The sequence below is a fragment of the Sus scrofa genome, chromosome 11, assembly GCF_054392235.1.
Source record: "Sus scrofa isolate SSC_HxYL_T2T_F1_AM1 chromosome 11, Sscrofa_HxYL_maternal_Yorkshire_Landrace_v2.0, whole genome shotgun sequence".
In the NCBI taxonomy this organism is placed as follows: domain Eukaryota; kingdom Metazoa; phylum Chordata; class Mammalia; order Artiodactyla; family Suidae; genus Sus; species Sus scrofa.
In genome coordinates, this window is record NC_139393.1 from 13,864,326 (window position 1) to 13,879,344 (window position 15,019).

Here is a 15,019-nt window from a genome sequence, read left to right on the forward strand (position 1 = left end):
CTTCACCCACTGAGGGAGGCCAGAGATCCAACCTGCAAGCTCACGGTTCCTAGTCAGATTCATTTCTGCTGCGCCACTATGAGAACTGAATTTCCTCTTTTTGATGTTCGTCTCTTGTGCCAGAGCACATCTATCTTTTAAAGGTCTGCACAGGCTCCCAGTTGGAAACACAGGTCCAATTAAGGTGATTACACTTTGTTATTACCCCTGATTTTTGCTTTTTTGTAGTTGTATTGTATATGCCAGCCCTTGTGTAAGGCAATGGGAGCACGCACGTGACTAAAATATAGATCTCTTTCTTGATAAAGAAATGTGTCTTATGTAATGGAAGCTCTAGGATATGTACGAGAAGAGCATGGAAGTATGACGCATGGTATGTGAAGTGTAGGCAGAGAGGTGGAGAGAAGAAAAAAAGCCTTTTGTTAAAAGGAAAAATTATTAGAGGGAGGTCAGAAATGAAATTTAGAAATGAGGTTTCAAATCTGGCCACAGTTCTAAAGATTCAGGTACCCAAGGAAGACTTTTTTTTTTTTTTTTTTTTTGTGTGTGTGTGTGTGAAACTTGACAAACCTGGCAAAAGTAATGACATTTATTTTCTAACTAAAAATGATCAACATAATCATCTTTAAGCATAATTTAAAATTTTTTTTTTATTTTCGCACTATACAGCAAGGGGATCAAGTTATCCTTACATGTATACATTACAATTACATTTTTCCCCACCCTTTGTTCTGTTGCAACATGAGTATCTAGACAAAGTTCTCAATGCTACTCAGCAGGATCTCCTTGTAAATCTATTCTAAGTTGGGTCTGATAAGCCCAAGCTCCCGATCCCTCCCACTCCCTCCCCCTCCCATCAGGCAGCCACAAGTCTCTTCTCCACGTCCATGATTTTCTTTTCTGAGGACATGTTCATTTGTGCTGGATGTTAGATTCCAGTTATAAGTGATATCATATGGTATTTGCCTTTGTCTTTCTGGCTCATTTCACTCAGTATGAGATTCTCTAGTTCCATCCATGTTGCTGCAAATGGTGTTATGTCATTCTTTTTTATGGCTGAGTAGTATTCCATTGTGCATATATACCACATCTTCCGAATCCAATCATCCATTGATGGACATTTGGGTTGTTTCCATGTCCTGGCTATTGTGAATAGTGCTGCAATGAACATGCAGGTGCATGTGCCTCTTTTAAGTAGAGTTTTGTCTGGATAGATGCCCAAGAGTGGGATTGTGGGGTCATATGGATGTTCTATGTATAGATTTCTAAGGTATCTCCAAACTGTTCTCCATAGTGGCTGTACTAGTTTACATTCTCACCAACAGTGCAGGAGGGTTCCCTTTTCTCCACAGCCCCTCCAGCACTTGTTCTTTGTGGATTTATTAATGATGGCCATTCTGAGTGGTGTGAGGTGGTATCTGATGGTAGTTTTGATTCCAAGGAAGACTCTCAGCCCCTGACACTGGCATATTCAGTGCTTGATAATGGTTTCCAAAAAGAAATGAATTATCATTTCTTATGTCTTAATGATTATATGTAAATTGTGTAGGATTAACCTTACTTTAATTAATATATTGGCATTCCTTTTCTAGTGCTGAAAGCATGTGTGAATTATGAATTACTAGAAATGAATACAAAGTTATCAACTAATGGGCAAATCTCTTCAAAGCAGGGTTTCCATTTGTGTAAAAGGGACTAATTTCTACAAATTATTTTGTTCCAACTGGGTGGGAAATTATGAATTCAGTATGTGATTTGTGTTAAGTATAAAATTACAAAAGTATTTCCTAATTTGGGGCCTGTACCAAAGGTTGGCACTTTTCTTTCTGTAAAGGGCCAGTAGTTAAGTAGTTTAGGTTTGTGGGCCAAACTGTTTCTGCTGCAATTCTTCAGCTCAGCCCTAATACCACAAAAGAAGCCATAAATAGTACGTAAATGAATGTACATGTCTGTGTTCCAACAAAACTTTACATGCGAAAACAAGTAGTGGGCTAGATTTGGCCAAAGTTTGCCTGTCCTTTGATCTACAGTCAAACTAGATTATGCTATTTTTTGGTTTGGTAAAACTCTTATAATTACATCAGAGATTATATGACTTTTGCATTTAATAAAATGCAGTGGGTGCACTGTTCTGTTTCTCTGACATATGTAAAGTCATAGCTATAAACACAATGACAATAAAGGATTGAGGAAATTACCTAAATAATTCAGGCATAAAAAGATTTTCTCATCAAAGACTAGTGTAGCAGAAACTGTGGATTTTTACTATAGTCTTCCTATTAATTTTTCTAATGTCGTCCCTGTTTGGCAATAAAGATGGCTGGGCAAAACTGTCATAGTAAGATAAGACTCAGGGTTTTTATGCTCATTTCCTGAAGATGCATTTACACTGTGGCTGAGAAGATGGTGAATTCCAGAGAGCAGCTTTAGGACCACAGAGGTAAAAATGTAATAGTTAAGTATGGTTCTACCGGGTTCTTTGCTGTCTGTATCTCATAGCTGTGTGCCTCAATCTAAAGGGTGTGAGAGATGATCATTTTATTGTAGTAAAAGAGAAGCAAGCCAAAATCATGTCACAAATACATGAAACTCAGGTATTGGTGATATTTAATGAACTTTGAAAAATTTCAATTGAGCTCTCCTAGAACAGGAAAAAATGAATTATTTTAACTTTTTAAGCCAAATGATGTATTGTTCTGCCATATTAAAGAAAAAAAAAACTAGATTGATTTTTACAATAGAGCCTTAACCTAATAAACCTTTCCTAAAGTTTAACCAAATTAAATTGAGATTACTTTTTAGAATAATAGATTCAGGAAGCCATTTATTAAAATTCCTTTAACTGAACTGGATCGTTAATTCACACATTGTTTATTTACCCCATTTCTGTCCTTTTTTTAAAAAAAAAATTATCATGGAACATTACTTATATTTTCAAGCTAATATTCTTACCAACCACTGGAAATATTTGATTTATCTTTCATGGACTTCCATCATTCCCTTTTATCTTTCAGATTTTTTTTTCTTTGCTTCCACAGCTTTTTGTGAGACTTCATTAAAGTTTAAGAAATTCATTAGTTATTGGCTTTATTGCTAAAAATGAAAGTCATCTAATTGTTATTCACATATGGTCTAGTTTTCCAAATGTTATTTGGGAATCTAGGGTGGCTAGAAAATTACTAGTCTTTTCTCATCACGTTGTGTAGAAATCTAATCAATGAATATTTATCAGGTATTTTGTAAGACCTTTCAAAGACTCAGAAGTGAAGAAAATGAGGCTATTTTCAATAAAATAAATAAGCACCTAAAACTTTAAGAAATGCTATTTTCAGGAGTTCCCGTCGTGGCACAGTGGTTAACGAATCCGACTAGGAACCATGAGGTTGTGGGTTCGATCCCTGTCCTCGCTCAGTGGGTTAATGATCCGGCGTTGCCCTGAGCTGTGGTGTAGGTTGCAGACGCGGCTCGGATCCCACGTTGCTGTGGCTCTGGTGTAGGCCAGTGGCTACAGCTCCGATTTGACCCCCAGCCTGGGAACCTCCATATGCTGCGGGAGCGGCCCAAGAAATAGCAAAAAGACAAAAAAAAAAAAAAAAAAAAAAAAAGAAATGCTATTTTCAGTGTTTTTAGATGAAAGTAAGTATCTGCTTAGATAAATATAAAAAGAAATCTCAATAGATAAAGTTCAACTGCCATTTTCCTTTAGACAATTTTTAAAAGTTAATTTTATTGGCATATAGTTGACTTAGAAAATTGTATTTCAGGTGAACAGCAAAATAAATCAGTTACACACACACACACACACCCATCCCTTTTCAGATTCTTTTCCTATATAGGTTATTACGGAGTATTGAGTAGATTACTCTGTGCTATACAGTAGGTCTTTGTTACCTATCTATTTATATATAGCAGCGTGTCTATGTCAATCCCAACCCCCTACTTTCTTATTGGTGTATGTGTGAAGTTGTGTGCACAGTAGATAGCAATGATAGTAGCTGTAAGATATTTCATCTTGAATTCCTTTTTTGTTACCTATGATAGATCTATGCACGTCCCATCAACATTTTCCCATCTGGCTCTTATGATTAGTATTTTCCAGTTGGCTGCTTCTATTTAAAATTGCAGTTTATGATTATGAAATGGAATTATTATAACTAAATTAAATTAGAGATCTTGCACTTTCAGGAAATGGAATAGTAGGAACCATATTTACTCTCCTGACTAAAAAATTAAAAGAGAAATAGAGAAAAATTTCCAAAAAATGGTATTCAAGGATGACTCATGGGCTCAAACAACAGAGGTGCCTGAGAGTCAAGAAACAAGTAAGGTAAATCCATGATTGTCCCAGCATTCTGTCCTAAGAGACTTTCATATGGTCCTGCTTTTCCATTTGTATGTATTAATCCAATCGAAAGGAAAGCCAGACAAAAAAATAAGCCATGCATGTTGTGTGATTTAGTTTATATAAAGATGTAGAAAATGCTGCTGCTGGAGTTCCCGTCGTGGCTCAGTGGTTAATGAATCCGACTAGGAACCATGAGGTTGCGGGTTCAATCCCTGCCCTCACTCAGTGGGTTAAGGATCTGGCATTGCTGTGAGCTGTGGTGTAGGCCAGCAACCATAGCTCCAATTAGACCCCTAGCCTGGGAACCGCCATATGCCGCAGGTGTGGCTTTAGAAAAGACAAAAAAAAAAAAAAAAAAAAAGAAAGAAAAGAAAAGAAAAAAGAAAATGCTGTTGTCTATAGTGACAGAGTAGATAGTGATTGCTTAGACACTGTGATCTCAACATAAATCTCTGTACATCAGGAATAACTAGAAGGGCTTATTTTAAAATTCAGCTTAAGTTCAACCACTTATGCAGAGAATAGTTAGAAAAAGAGCTGAAATCAAGCAGTACAGAGAAGCACAGTTTCAAAACCAAACGTGTTTGCTATGCTCAAATTTGTGCTTGTTGGGGAATGAGCATGTGCTGCACCAACTGAGGGCCGGATTTAAGAGTACAGTGTAAAAGAAGTAAGGACAGTGATGTAAATTCATGGAGCTTCATGTTTTTCATATAAAACCAGACATAATAAAACTCTTCAGAATTTTTAAAAGAATAAATATTGTGTGTAAAAGCACGTACTACTCTGCAGCTTCAAATTGTTAAGTGTCCGAGTAGGATTATCTACCTATCTATCTATCTATCTATCTATCTATCTATCTATCTATCATCTATTTTAAATTCTTGTTTTGTGGTTTTAGTCTTTACTCTCATATACTTTAATCTTGTTTCTTCTTATGTGTATTATTGTTTAATTTATTTCTATTTTATTAATAATTTATCTTTAAATTTTATCTTAAATATATTTGCATGTGTCACTTGACTGTCCTTTACCAGAGAGATGTGCTAGATTTTCGTATTTGTACTAGCCAATACTAATGGTTTCCTTCTGTGGTACAAAAAAAGAAGCAAGGCCTTAAAACTTAAAAGCTTTTAAAAAGACCTCAGCTTCATCCCTGCTGTCCCCGATGACCATGAACTGTCCGCCACACTAGCTCTTTATCAAATGCAGACCCTGACGGGAGCTAACTGAACACATCCATGTGCTCTTTGTTCTATGCAGTCAGTTTATGACCTTCTAGAGGATCAAAAACTGCATGCTATCTGTTTGGAATAGCCATTTGTGCTGATAAGAGCTTCGTATATTCTACCAGCACCACCTTATGTAACCACCTCCTTCAAATCATGGTTAAATCACGGCCATACTCTGTCCAGTTGAGATTGAAGTCTGAAGGCTCTCCATGTGAGTACTGAGTTGGCAGGACATTTTGTTTCTTGGCTAGGGTTCTAAATGCTGGACATAAATCTCACCACTGTACCAGACTAGAAAGCATTCTGGAAAACCCCGGCTATTCAGAACTTCCTCAGTCAGTGGTACCATCAGAACTTTATATCTCACTTGATCACCCCATTTGCTCCTCACAGAACCAATGCTTTTCAGCTACCTCACGTCTTTCCAAGTCCTTTCGTGTTACTCTAGAACGAAGCCTCTGATCCAAGAGGTATCTTTAGTTTGGTCTTCCTCTGTCTTACAGTCTGTCAGTGACCACCTCCAATGCACAGGGTAATTTATTCTGCTACCACAACTCAGTTTCTCAGCAGTATGCATTCTATCCCCTGTTTGCTCTTACCTCAACTAAGACAAAGAAAGGATGACACTTGTGGAAATCTGAGTAGATCAAACTAATCTCTTCATCACTCTCAGCAAACAAATATTTCTCTTCCCCTCCTTTGCCATGCAGTAGATGCTTACGTTACTTCAAGTCTTGGTCAAGGGCATCTCTTTGGCTCCTTCTGTGTTAGCCCAAGCCTAGAAATAATTAACTGATGCATTTGTGCTTGTGCACTGCTGTTTATTCTTCTGTTGTAGCCCCTGATATATTTTGGGTTATTGGTGACTTGGCTTTTTACCCTTTGAGGACAGTACTTGCCCTATTCATCTGTTAAATTCTCACAACTTAACACAGTTTGGGGGTTATATTATTTACTCAGTTGATATTACTACATTGTGTAATGATTCTTCATATATCACAGTAGTTTTAAAAATTCAAAAAATACTGAATTCATTCAATTTCCTTTAATGAGTATTTGTTATAAAAAAAAGAGGTATAATATCCTGTTCCCAAGTCCAAATCCTCTCATTAACTTAAACGTTGAGTTTTCCTAATTACCCAATTTGAAGTAATTCTCTGTATACCCGAAAAATGGATTTATTGAAATGTTTGAGATAAAAATATGTATTGCAAGAAGCATAAGAACAAACATTTCAAGAGTACAAAATTATTTGTAGAAATAATATAATTTACCAGTTAACCCACATTGTATTAGAAATGTGCAAAGCTTTTTGATGTAAAAGTTTTGTTTCAGTTATTTAATACGGAGCATCCATTTCTATTTATCCATTTCCCACAGAGAAGTAACTCCTTGCATGCATTTTATCTATCCATTATACAAATTCAAGGTTCATTCTTCTCAATGGGATAATAGCTCACCACTCTGAGATTTGGGTTGTAATGAATCCAGGGACAAGAATTTTCTCTGATGGATTCCAAAGTTAGCCAGAAGTTTCAGTGTCAAGATGTAAAAGCCTGTGAGATGGTATGTTTCCCTCAGATTCTATCCCACAGGAGGCTAAACCCACAATTTCCCTCATGTTTCTCATTCAGAAAAAAAAATATCATTTTGCACTCAGAATTGTTCAGTGATTGTTTTTTTTTGTGTTGGTGGCTCATTTCTTCACTTTGAGGTGGCTCTCATATTTTTCCTTTAAGATCAGGTTATTTACTTAGGGTTTCATAAGCTTTGTTGTCTGGAGTCTGGATTTTCACTTTTCACTGAGGACGATCTTCCCTTGATCGTCTTCTAGATCCTGATTAGGAAGAACAGAGAACATATAGATTGTAAATGTGATGAAACTTGAGTGTTTAAGAATATGATATTCTACGCATAACTGTGTCTATAAAAGACCACCTGATTGTAATAAATGTTAGATCATATTTTCCTAATGGTATCTTCTAATTTATAATGATAAAACTTAAGTCATCTTTTGATCAAAGGTATATGAAAATAATAATTTAAAGTGATGATTTTAGTTCCTCAGAAAATTTGGATAAATCTTCACATTTAGGGAAATCTCTGTTAAATCCTTCAGTTAAAAATTATTTGTACAATTGAGTCTTTAGTTTCAAATGTCCATATTGGACTGGGTTAAAACCAGATATGCTTATAATGCATTTATACATGTTGCAAATTCTTCTGACTATTAGTATATAATTATCTTAGAAATTCCAAACATGTAATTTATTCTAAGTTCCACAAGGGAGATCTCTGATTTTTTTAATGGGTCAGAATATAAGGTAACCTAAGTGGAAGATTAGAAAATGCACATGAATTGAATTATAAATAAAATTATAGTGCATGGGTGATATATACATGTATATCCCACACAAATATCAAAATTTTGTACATAGTTATATTAACAGTTTTATGTATGTGTACATACACTTTTGAACTTTTTTGTCTCAAACTGTAGACTCATCTTAAATAATATTTTCACAAACTTCAGGTCTACCTGCAGCCTATTTTTGCTTGGCTCTGGTATTGAAGGATTTCTTTTCACATTAACTCTTCTTCTTCTTCTTTTTTTTTTTTTTGCTTTTTAGGGCCACACCTGTGGCATATGGAGGTTGCCAGGTTAAGGGTCTGATTGGAGCTATGGCTGCTGGCGTACACCACAGCCACAGCAACGCCAGATCCTTAACCCACTGAGCGAGGCCAGAGATCAAACCCACAACCTCGTGGTTCCTAGTCAGATTCATTTCCACTGTGCCACGATGGGAACTCCCACATTAACTCTTCTTGAGTCTACCTCAAAGGTTCAATGTGTCTAGCAGTTTGCGTGAGTATAATTGCCTTTCCTTTGACATTTATCATTATTATTATTATTATATTTTACTAATAGTGAATAACATGATCAATTTATTTTCTGATTCATAGCATCAGATACTTTGCTTAAATTAAAATACTCTCCTTTTCTTTGGTTTCTCTTCATATACCAAAAGGTATGTCACATATGCAAATAGTCTTAGTCAATATGTTTACCTTGAACTCTTTTGGTGGCTTGTATCTTCCTCACAGGTGTGTCTGAAATTAAATAGCTGTAGTTAAAATACTTTGATATTATGATTAATCTGAGAAGGGAGACCATAGTTGGGCAGAAAAGTATAAAGTTTTAAATAAACACCATGTAAACATGTAGATTTTTTTTTTTTTTTGGAGTAGTGAGGCTTTTGCATTGGCAACAGACATTTGTTTTCCATACATCATAATGAACGTTCACTATATGCAAAACATATTGTTTTATTATGGCTTGTGGAGCCCCAGATGATGTTCCTTTTTGTATGAAGTAAGTGACTTACATGGATTTTTCATTCTTCTATAGAAAGCATTACTTTATGATGAAGGGATGTCTAACACTCTATAAAGTTTAGCAGAAATATTTTCCCAGAGATATCTACTCAATTTTTCTAGTCATTCCTATTTGTGGTATATCAGACTTCAAAATATTCCCCAGGTCCTCACCCTTTTAACCTGCTGGCAAGACTACTTGCTCCACCTAAATTCACCTTTTCACTCTGTTGTTAGATTTCTGAGATCAAAGAATAAATGTGGTTCCTACAGTGACTTCATTATTCTGTTTACCTTTCTTAATTTTTTTTCTCCAATATTTGACTTCTTAGTTTTTGTATATCATCTATACTCAATAATGAAGTTAAAATTTTTCTATTTTTTTTCAGTTCTCTGAAATCTCATTAAAAATAAGATATGAAAGTATTACCAATGGTAATTTTGGCTGCAAAATACCAAGTTTATAAAAGGGAAAGAAATATTTAACAGGTTTCAAAGAATTCTGTGTCTATATAAATAGCACATTTCCAAAATGTATTTTCTTTGCCCCTGCCCCAGAATATAAGATGCATAATCTGTTATCACACCACATTAATACTATAACAAAATACGGAACTGTAGAAAACCTCATTAGATCAGATATTGAAGGAAAGTTTATGTGAGATAGAAAAATCTGAATTATGGAATATGCTCCAATTTATATATTTTTCTTAACTTCAGGTTTGGTCACAAAAAAAATGGCTTATAAAATATTGTCAAGAAAAGGTGGATTCAATCTTTAATTAATGAATAGGAGCATTCTTTATAATGGACTTATTAAACTCCAAAAGCATTTATTATACAATTTGAGACAAAATTATAGAAATGTTTACAACATTATTATTATTATTTTTTTGTCTCGTTTGTCCTTTTAGGGCCGCACCGCGGCATATGGAGGTTCCCATGCTAGGGGTCTAATCAGAGCTACAGCTGCCGGCCTACTCTGCAGCCACAGCAACACCAGATCTGAGACACATCTGCAACCTACAGCACAGCTCACGGTAACACCGGATCCTTAACCCACTGAGCAAGGCCAGGGATCGAACCTGCAACCTCATGGTTCTTAGTCAGATTTGTTTCCGCTGCACCACAATGGGAACTCCTACAACATTATTTTTCAAAACAAGCACTTATCCTCAGATTTTCTTTTATAAATTTGGCAGCATCCAATTAATGTACATCCAGTTGATTAACTTGTTAATTTATTACTATTTGGCTATGGTAACCTCAAAATAAGAAGTGTTCATTGAGGCAAACATCTGTAGAAGAAAAGCCCAATTAAAGTGCGGAAAGCTAGATTTGCTCTCAGTGGCTCTCTGCCTTCTCAAAATGATGACACTTTTATTACGTCATGTTTAGAGAAGCAAAATGTGGTAAGAGAAACTAATCATCTGAATGATCCCACAAAAACGTTCCTCTCTACCACATTTCCCGAAGCATGCAAAATGCTTCCGCACAATTATTTGCAAAAGTTGGGCATTTGTATGTGGCTATCACTTTGGAAATTTAAGGTAGAGTGTAAAATATTACTTTGTCGATCACAGTCGTGTTAACTGACTCTAATACTGATGGTAACTAACATTACTGAGAGTTTATATGCACTGAATGTTATTCCAAGTGCTTTTCATATGTTCATTTATATGTAGGTAACATTACTATCCCCACTTTTCAGATGAAGAAAGCAAGGCAGAAAAGAATCAGTTTACCTAATTAGTTCAAGTTGGAGCCCAGTTTGGAAATCACACCTACAGCCTAGTCCCCTATTCTCTACAGAGGCCGTAAATCTTTACATGTTATACTGGTTGATTTGTCAAAATCTTCCCAAATAACCTTTTGTTTTTGTTTCTTTCTCTGTAACTGGCTGTCCTCTCTTAATTACCTTAGTAGTTTTAATAAATGTAGTTCTACCTAAAATAAGCCTAAAAAACTCTACACATTTTGTGGGAAGATTTTTTAGTTAAAGACTCTGAAACATTTCAACGGCATGATAATATTAGTACCAAAAGGACCACTTAGCTACGTTAATAATCATGACTTAAATGATGGAGGAATACACTCAGCTCATCAAAATGTAATATATGTATCACAATAGGAGCAGTTCGGGTGGAAAACTCCAAGCTTTGAGGTGAAGAGCACAGTTTAGATATAGATCGAATATCTATCCTCTGGAAAAAAAAAAAATCCAATCTTGCACATCATGGTTTTTATTCACACGACCTTTTTGGATATCGGTATCTCTTAGGATCAAGACAAGAAGACACTTGTAACTCAGTGTTGACTCAGTGGTTTTACAGGGCTGAAAAAAAGAAAACTAGAATGTCCGATTAATATTCAGGTATTAGTAACCATACTGCTTATATTTTCTTTCTTATGAGGAAATATAACCTTGGAAATGTTTTGATAAAAAATTTATGGTGTGGTATTGTGGAAGCTGATGCTTTATAAATATGTAGAGAAATCAAATGCCAGGAACTAAAGGAATCAACCTCTGGGATGAACAGAAGCCGGAGTTTAGAAAGGATTTCATCAACTAAAATTAGAATATCTTATTCTTAATGTGTCATTTTGGTATTATCTTCTCTTGGCTGAAGTTATGCTTAAGTGCTTAGTTGTTTATTTGTCATGGACTTGTTAACAGGAACTTATTGAAGGGGAGGAAAATATACTTACCTCAAGTTTAAGCCTAAATATATTACAGCAACATATGCAAGTATAGCTACTAATTGGTTCATTCTCTAAAAAGCACTGCCATTCTACAAAGCTGCTTACTATGGCAAGGACTGAAAAAAAAAAAGAATTCAACTTAATCTTCATTATGTCTTCACCTCTTCCCTCAAATCTCTGCCTTTTTCTAGTGGAGAGGTAAGCATTAGAGATAGATGAGTAAATTCTGCATTAGAACAGAAAACTGGTTCTGTTTTGATTTGGGGAGTGTCATGTACTCCCTGCAGTCTGAAAGGAAATCTTGTGTTTTTCAGACACATATTTTTCTCTTGAGGGGAAATTCAATCATTGATTCAACAAAAATTATTTATTTTTACTATCACTGAACAGCCACAACGCTATGTAAAAGATCCCATGTATATAAAAATAAACAATAAGCAAGCAATAATTGCCAAAAATACATACAGTCCCAAGAGAATTTACAACTTCTTGGACATAGTACTATAATTTAAAAAAATTTAAGCATAAAAGCTATTGGGTATATAATTTGAATAAATACTGAACTTAAGTTGTACTTCTCAATTCACAGTATATTTTAAGGAGCAAACTGGATTTTTCCAAATATTTTAGAAATTTGTTCTCTAAAATAATTTGTTACCCTAAGTATTTATATTATTAATAAAATGAACTAGAAATCAATTTATTCAAATGCCAATTACCCAAATGATACTCTACTGACATTTACTGTTTTTTTGATAATTGCCATTGAGGATTTAAGATTTTGAATTCTTTTTTTCTTCTTTCCTTTTAAAAGTAGATCCTTTTAATGCCATAGACAAGAACATTCCATATTTTAAAGATTAAAATTAATTTCATATGCAAAATAATTTACAGCTCCAGGTATTGATTATCACTCAAACTGTTAGAAGAAACAGTTATGCATTCCCAAGAATGTAGTTTTGGAAAATAAAATTACTAAATGCATTTTTTTTTTGCTAGATCTACGCACTTAAAAAATCTATAAACATGCCTTTTATTATTGTTGTGGGGGCAGTGAATACATTTTTTAAAATGTAAAAATATCTCAATTTGGCTTCTTTAAAAAGAAAACTACCAATTTAAAAAGTATTCCCTTTTCACATACTGAAATTATCCTTACAATTACCTGTGTGAAAGCAAAAAAATATTCATTGCTCCCCAATGGACTTTTTAAAGACTGTTTAAACTAGTAATTCTTTCTTTATTACTTTAACCACCATTGACCAATCAGTCTGTTAAGAGCATAGGATGTTGCCTTTTTTAACCTAATTAAAAGAAAAACCTGAATGCTCAGTCTTTAAAAAGTTGAAGAACTCAGTTATGAGAACCTGTTAAGTGGGTTAGTTATTTCCCTTTTACTAACCTCCCTGAAGCAGTCTTTTAATTTCTTCATCTTCAAATAAATGACCATCGCCACCTTCAATGAATTTGGTGACCTTGGTGACCTCTGAGAGGATACATGTTTATAGCAGAAATTGGTTTATGTAATAAAAAGGCGGGAGACTTAATGTGATATATAATGGCATCTGCCCAGCAATGAATTCCAGACCAACACTTGATTCTCTGTTTTTACTGCTATTTTTGGATAAACCAATGTTCTTACAAAGCTGTTGAACAGTGTTTAACAAATATAGGACAAAACAATCAATATGACTGCCATTTGAGTTTCATTCCCTATCTTTGGGATTTTTTCTTGTGTTGGTCTGGAACTAGAAGAAAGGAACGAGATTGAGGAGAAAATGTAAAAGGCTTCAAAGATTCTTTTAGACTTTGATTATAGGTAGCTTAAGTAAAGTCACATTCTTATTTTTCTAGACATACTGACCTTCTTGCAACAATTTCTTCAGAGTTTCTTCTGTTTCGCCACCACTAGTCGAAATCCTAGTGTATTTTATTTCAGGACCTAAAGGAGAGACAATTTTATTTAAAAAAGGGTCTAAAGCAAGAGTAGGCAAACTTCCTCTGTAATGGCCAAATGGTAAGACTTCATGGATCATATGTTGTTTTGCAGCTACTCAACTTTGTCCTTGTAGTATGGAAATAGCCAGAGACATAGTGTAAGTGAATGGTCACACTATCTTTCCATAAAACTTTTATTTACATGAGTAGGTATCATGGGCCATAACTACTGACTGCTTGTTTAAACAAATATATATAAAATAGCTGAATTCAGAATTTTAGGCCAGTTCATTGGTGGGAGACTGATACAGAGGTTTACTGAAATTATTAATCATTTAACTTGCATATATTTTGGTGTGTAAATATGTAGACCTTAAGATTAATGGCAAATAGGAGGGAGTGGTTTTTCTTCTAGGATTTAGTAACTCATTAATAAATAGCAAAATGAAGATAGTATATTATATAATATATATGTGTATTCATAATAAAAACACATGCTTCTAGATTTGTCGGAAACTTTCCAGTTCAGAGGAAAATATAGATTACATACTTAGGATTAGTATTATTTCTGCCAAAAAAGAAAAGAAGTAACTTCAGTAACCACCATGAAAATGACCTTGTTTCATTAATGGTTCTTATGGAGGTGTTTTAGAATTAAATATGGTTTGCTCTTTATAATCCAGGCATAGTCCCATATATGGAATTAAAGATTACCTGTAATGATTCGTTCTTCCCTCGTCTCTTTTTCAGTTATTTCCACAGGCACTCCATCAATGATTTTGGTGTATTTTTTAATAATTGGCTCTGAGATAGGGGAAGAAAAATGTGTTTAATTTCTCCCCTTATGGTGTCTAAACAATCATAAATTAGACATTTTATTTTTTTATATTTTTTTATTTTTTTGCTTTGGGGGCCGCACCCATGGCACATGGAGTTTCCCAGGCTAGGGATCCAGTTGGAGCTGTAGCCACTGGCCTACGCCACAGCCACAGCAATGCTGGATCCAATCCACGTCTGTGACCTACCCCACAGCTCACAGCAATGCCAGATTCTTAACCCATGAGCAAGGCCAGGGAGTGAACCCACAACCTCATGGTTACTAGTCGGATTCGTTTCCACTGCGCCAAAACAGGAACTCCATAAACTAGACATTTTAATGATTAAACGTATTTCCCAAAGCAGTACCATTTAGAATTCAATCGTAATCATTTGGGTACATATCTCACATAAATTCAGATAACAGAGGTCTAAAAAGTAGGAGTTAAGTCCTCAATCTTGGGTAAAGGAGAGAGCCAACAGGCAAACTAACACTCCATGTCATACTCCTTCCTGACTGTTTAGAGAGTGAGTGTTTAGAGAGAATCTGGGGAATTACAGATCATTAGAATGGGAACCTCATAAGAAGCCGTATTATTATTAGTCTAAA

At 34.9% G+C, this 15,019-nt stretch overlaps 1 protein-coding gene across 4 annotated transcripts in view; it reads right to left on the reverse strand.

The window, feature by feature from the left end:
• Positions 1-6,607: 6,607 nt before the first annotated feature.
• POSTN (periostin) overlaps positions 6,608-15,019 on the reverse strand; it is a 33,711-nt gene continuing 25,299 nt past the window's right edge. For 2 of the 4 annotated variants that reach the window (XM_005668350.4, NM_001206347.1), the window contains 5 exon segments: positions 14,308-14,397; positions 13,520-13,597; positions 13,058-13,141; positions 8,647-8,688; positions 6,608-7,414 (listed from right to left, as the gene is read on the reverse strand). In XM_005668350.4, coding sequence (XP_005668407.1) covers positions 7,377-7,414; positions 8,647-8,688; positions 13,058-13,141; positions 13,520-13,597; positions 14,308-14,397 — 332 coding nt within the window. In that variant the 3' untranslated portion in view covers positions 6,608-7,376. 4 annotated transcript variants of the gene reach the window in all.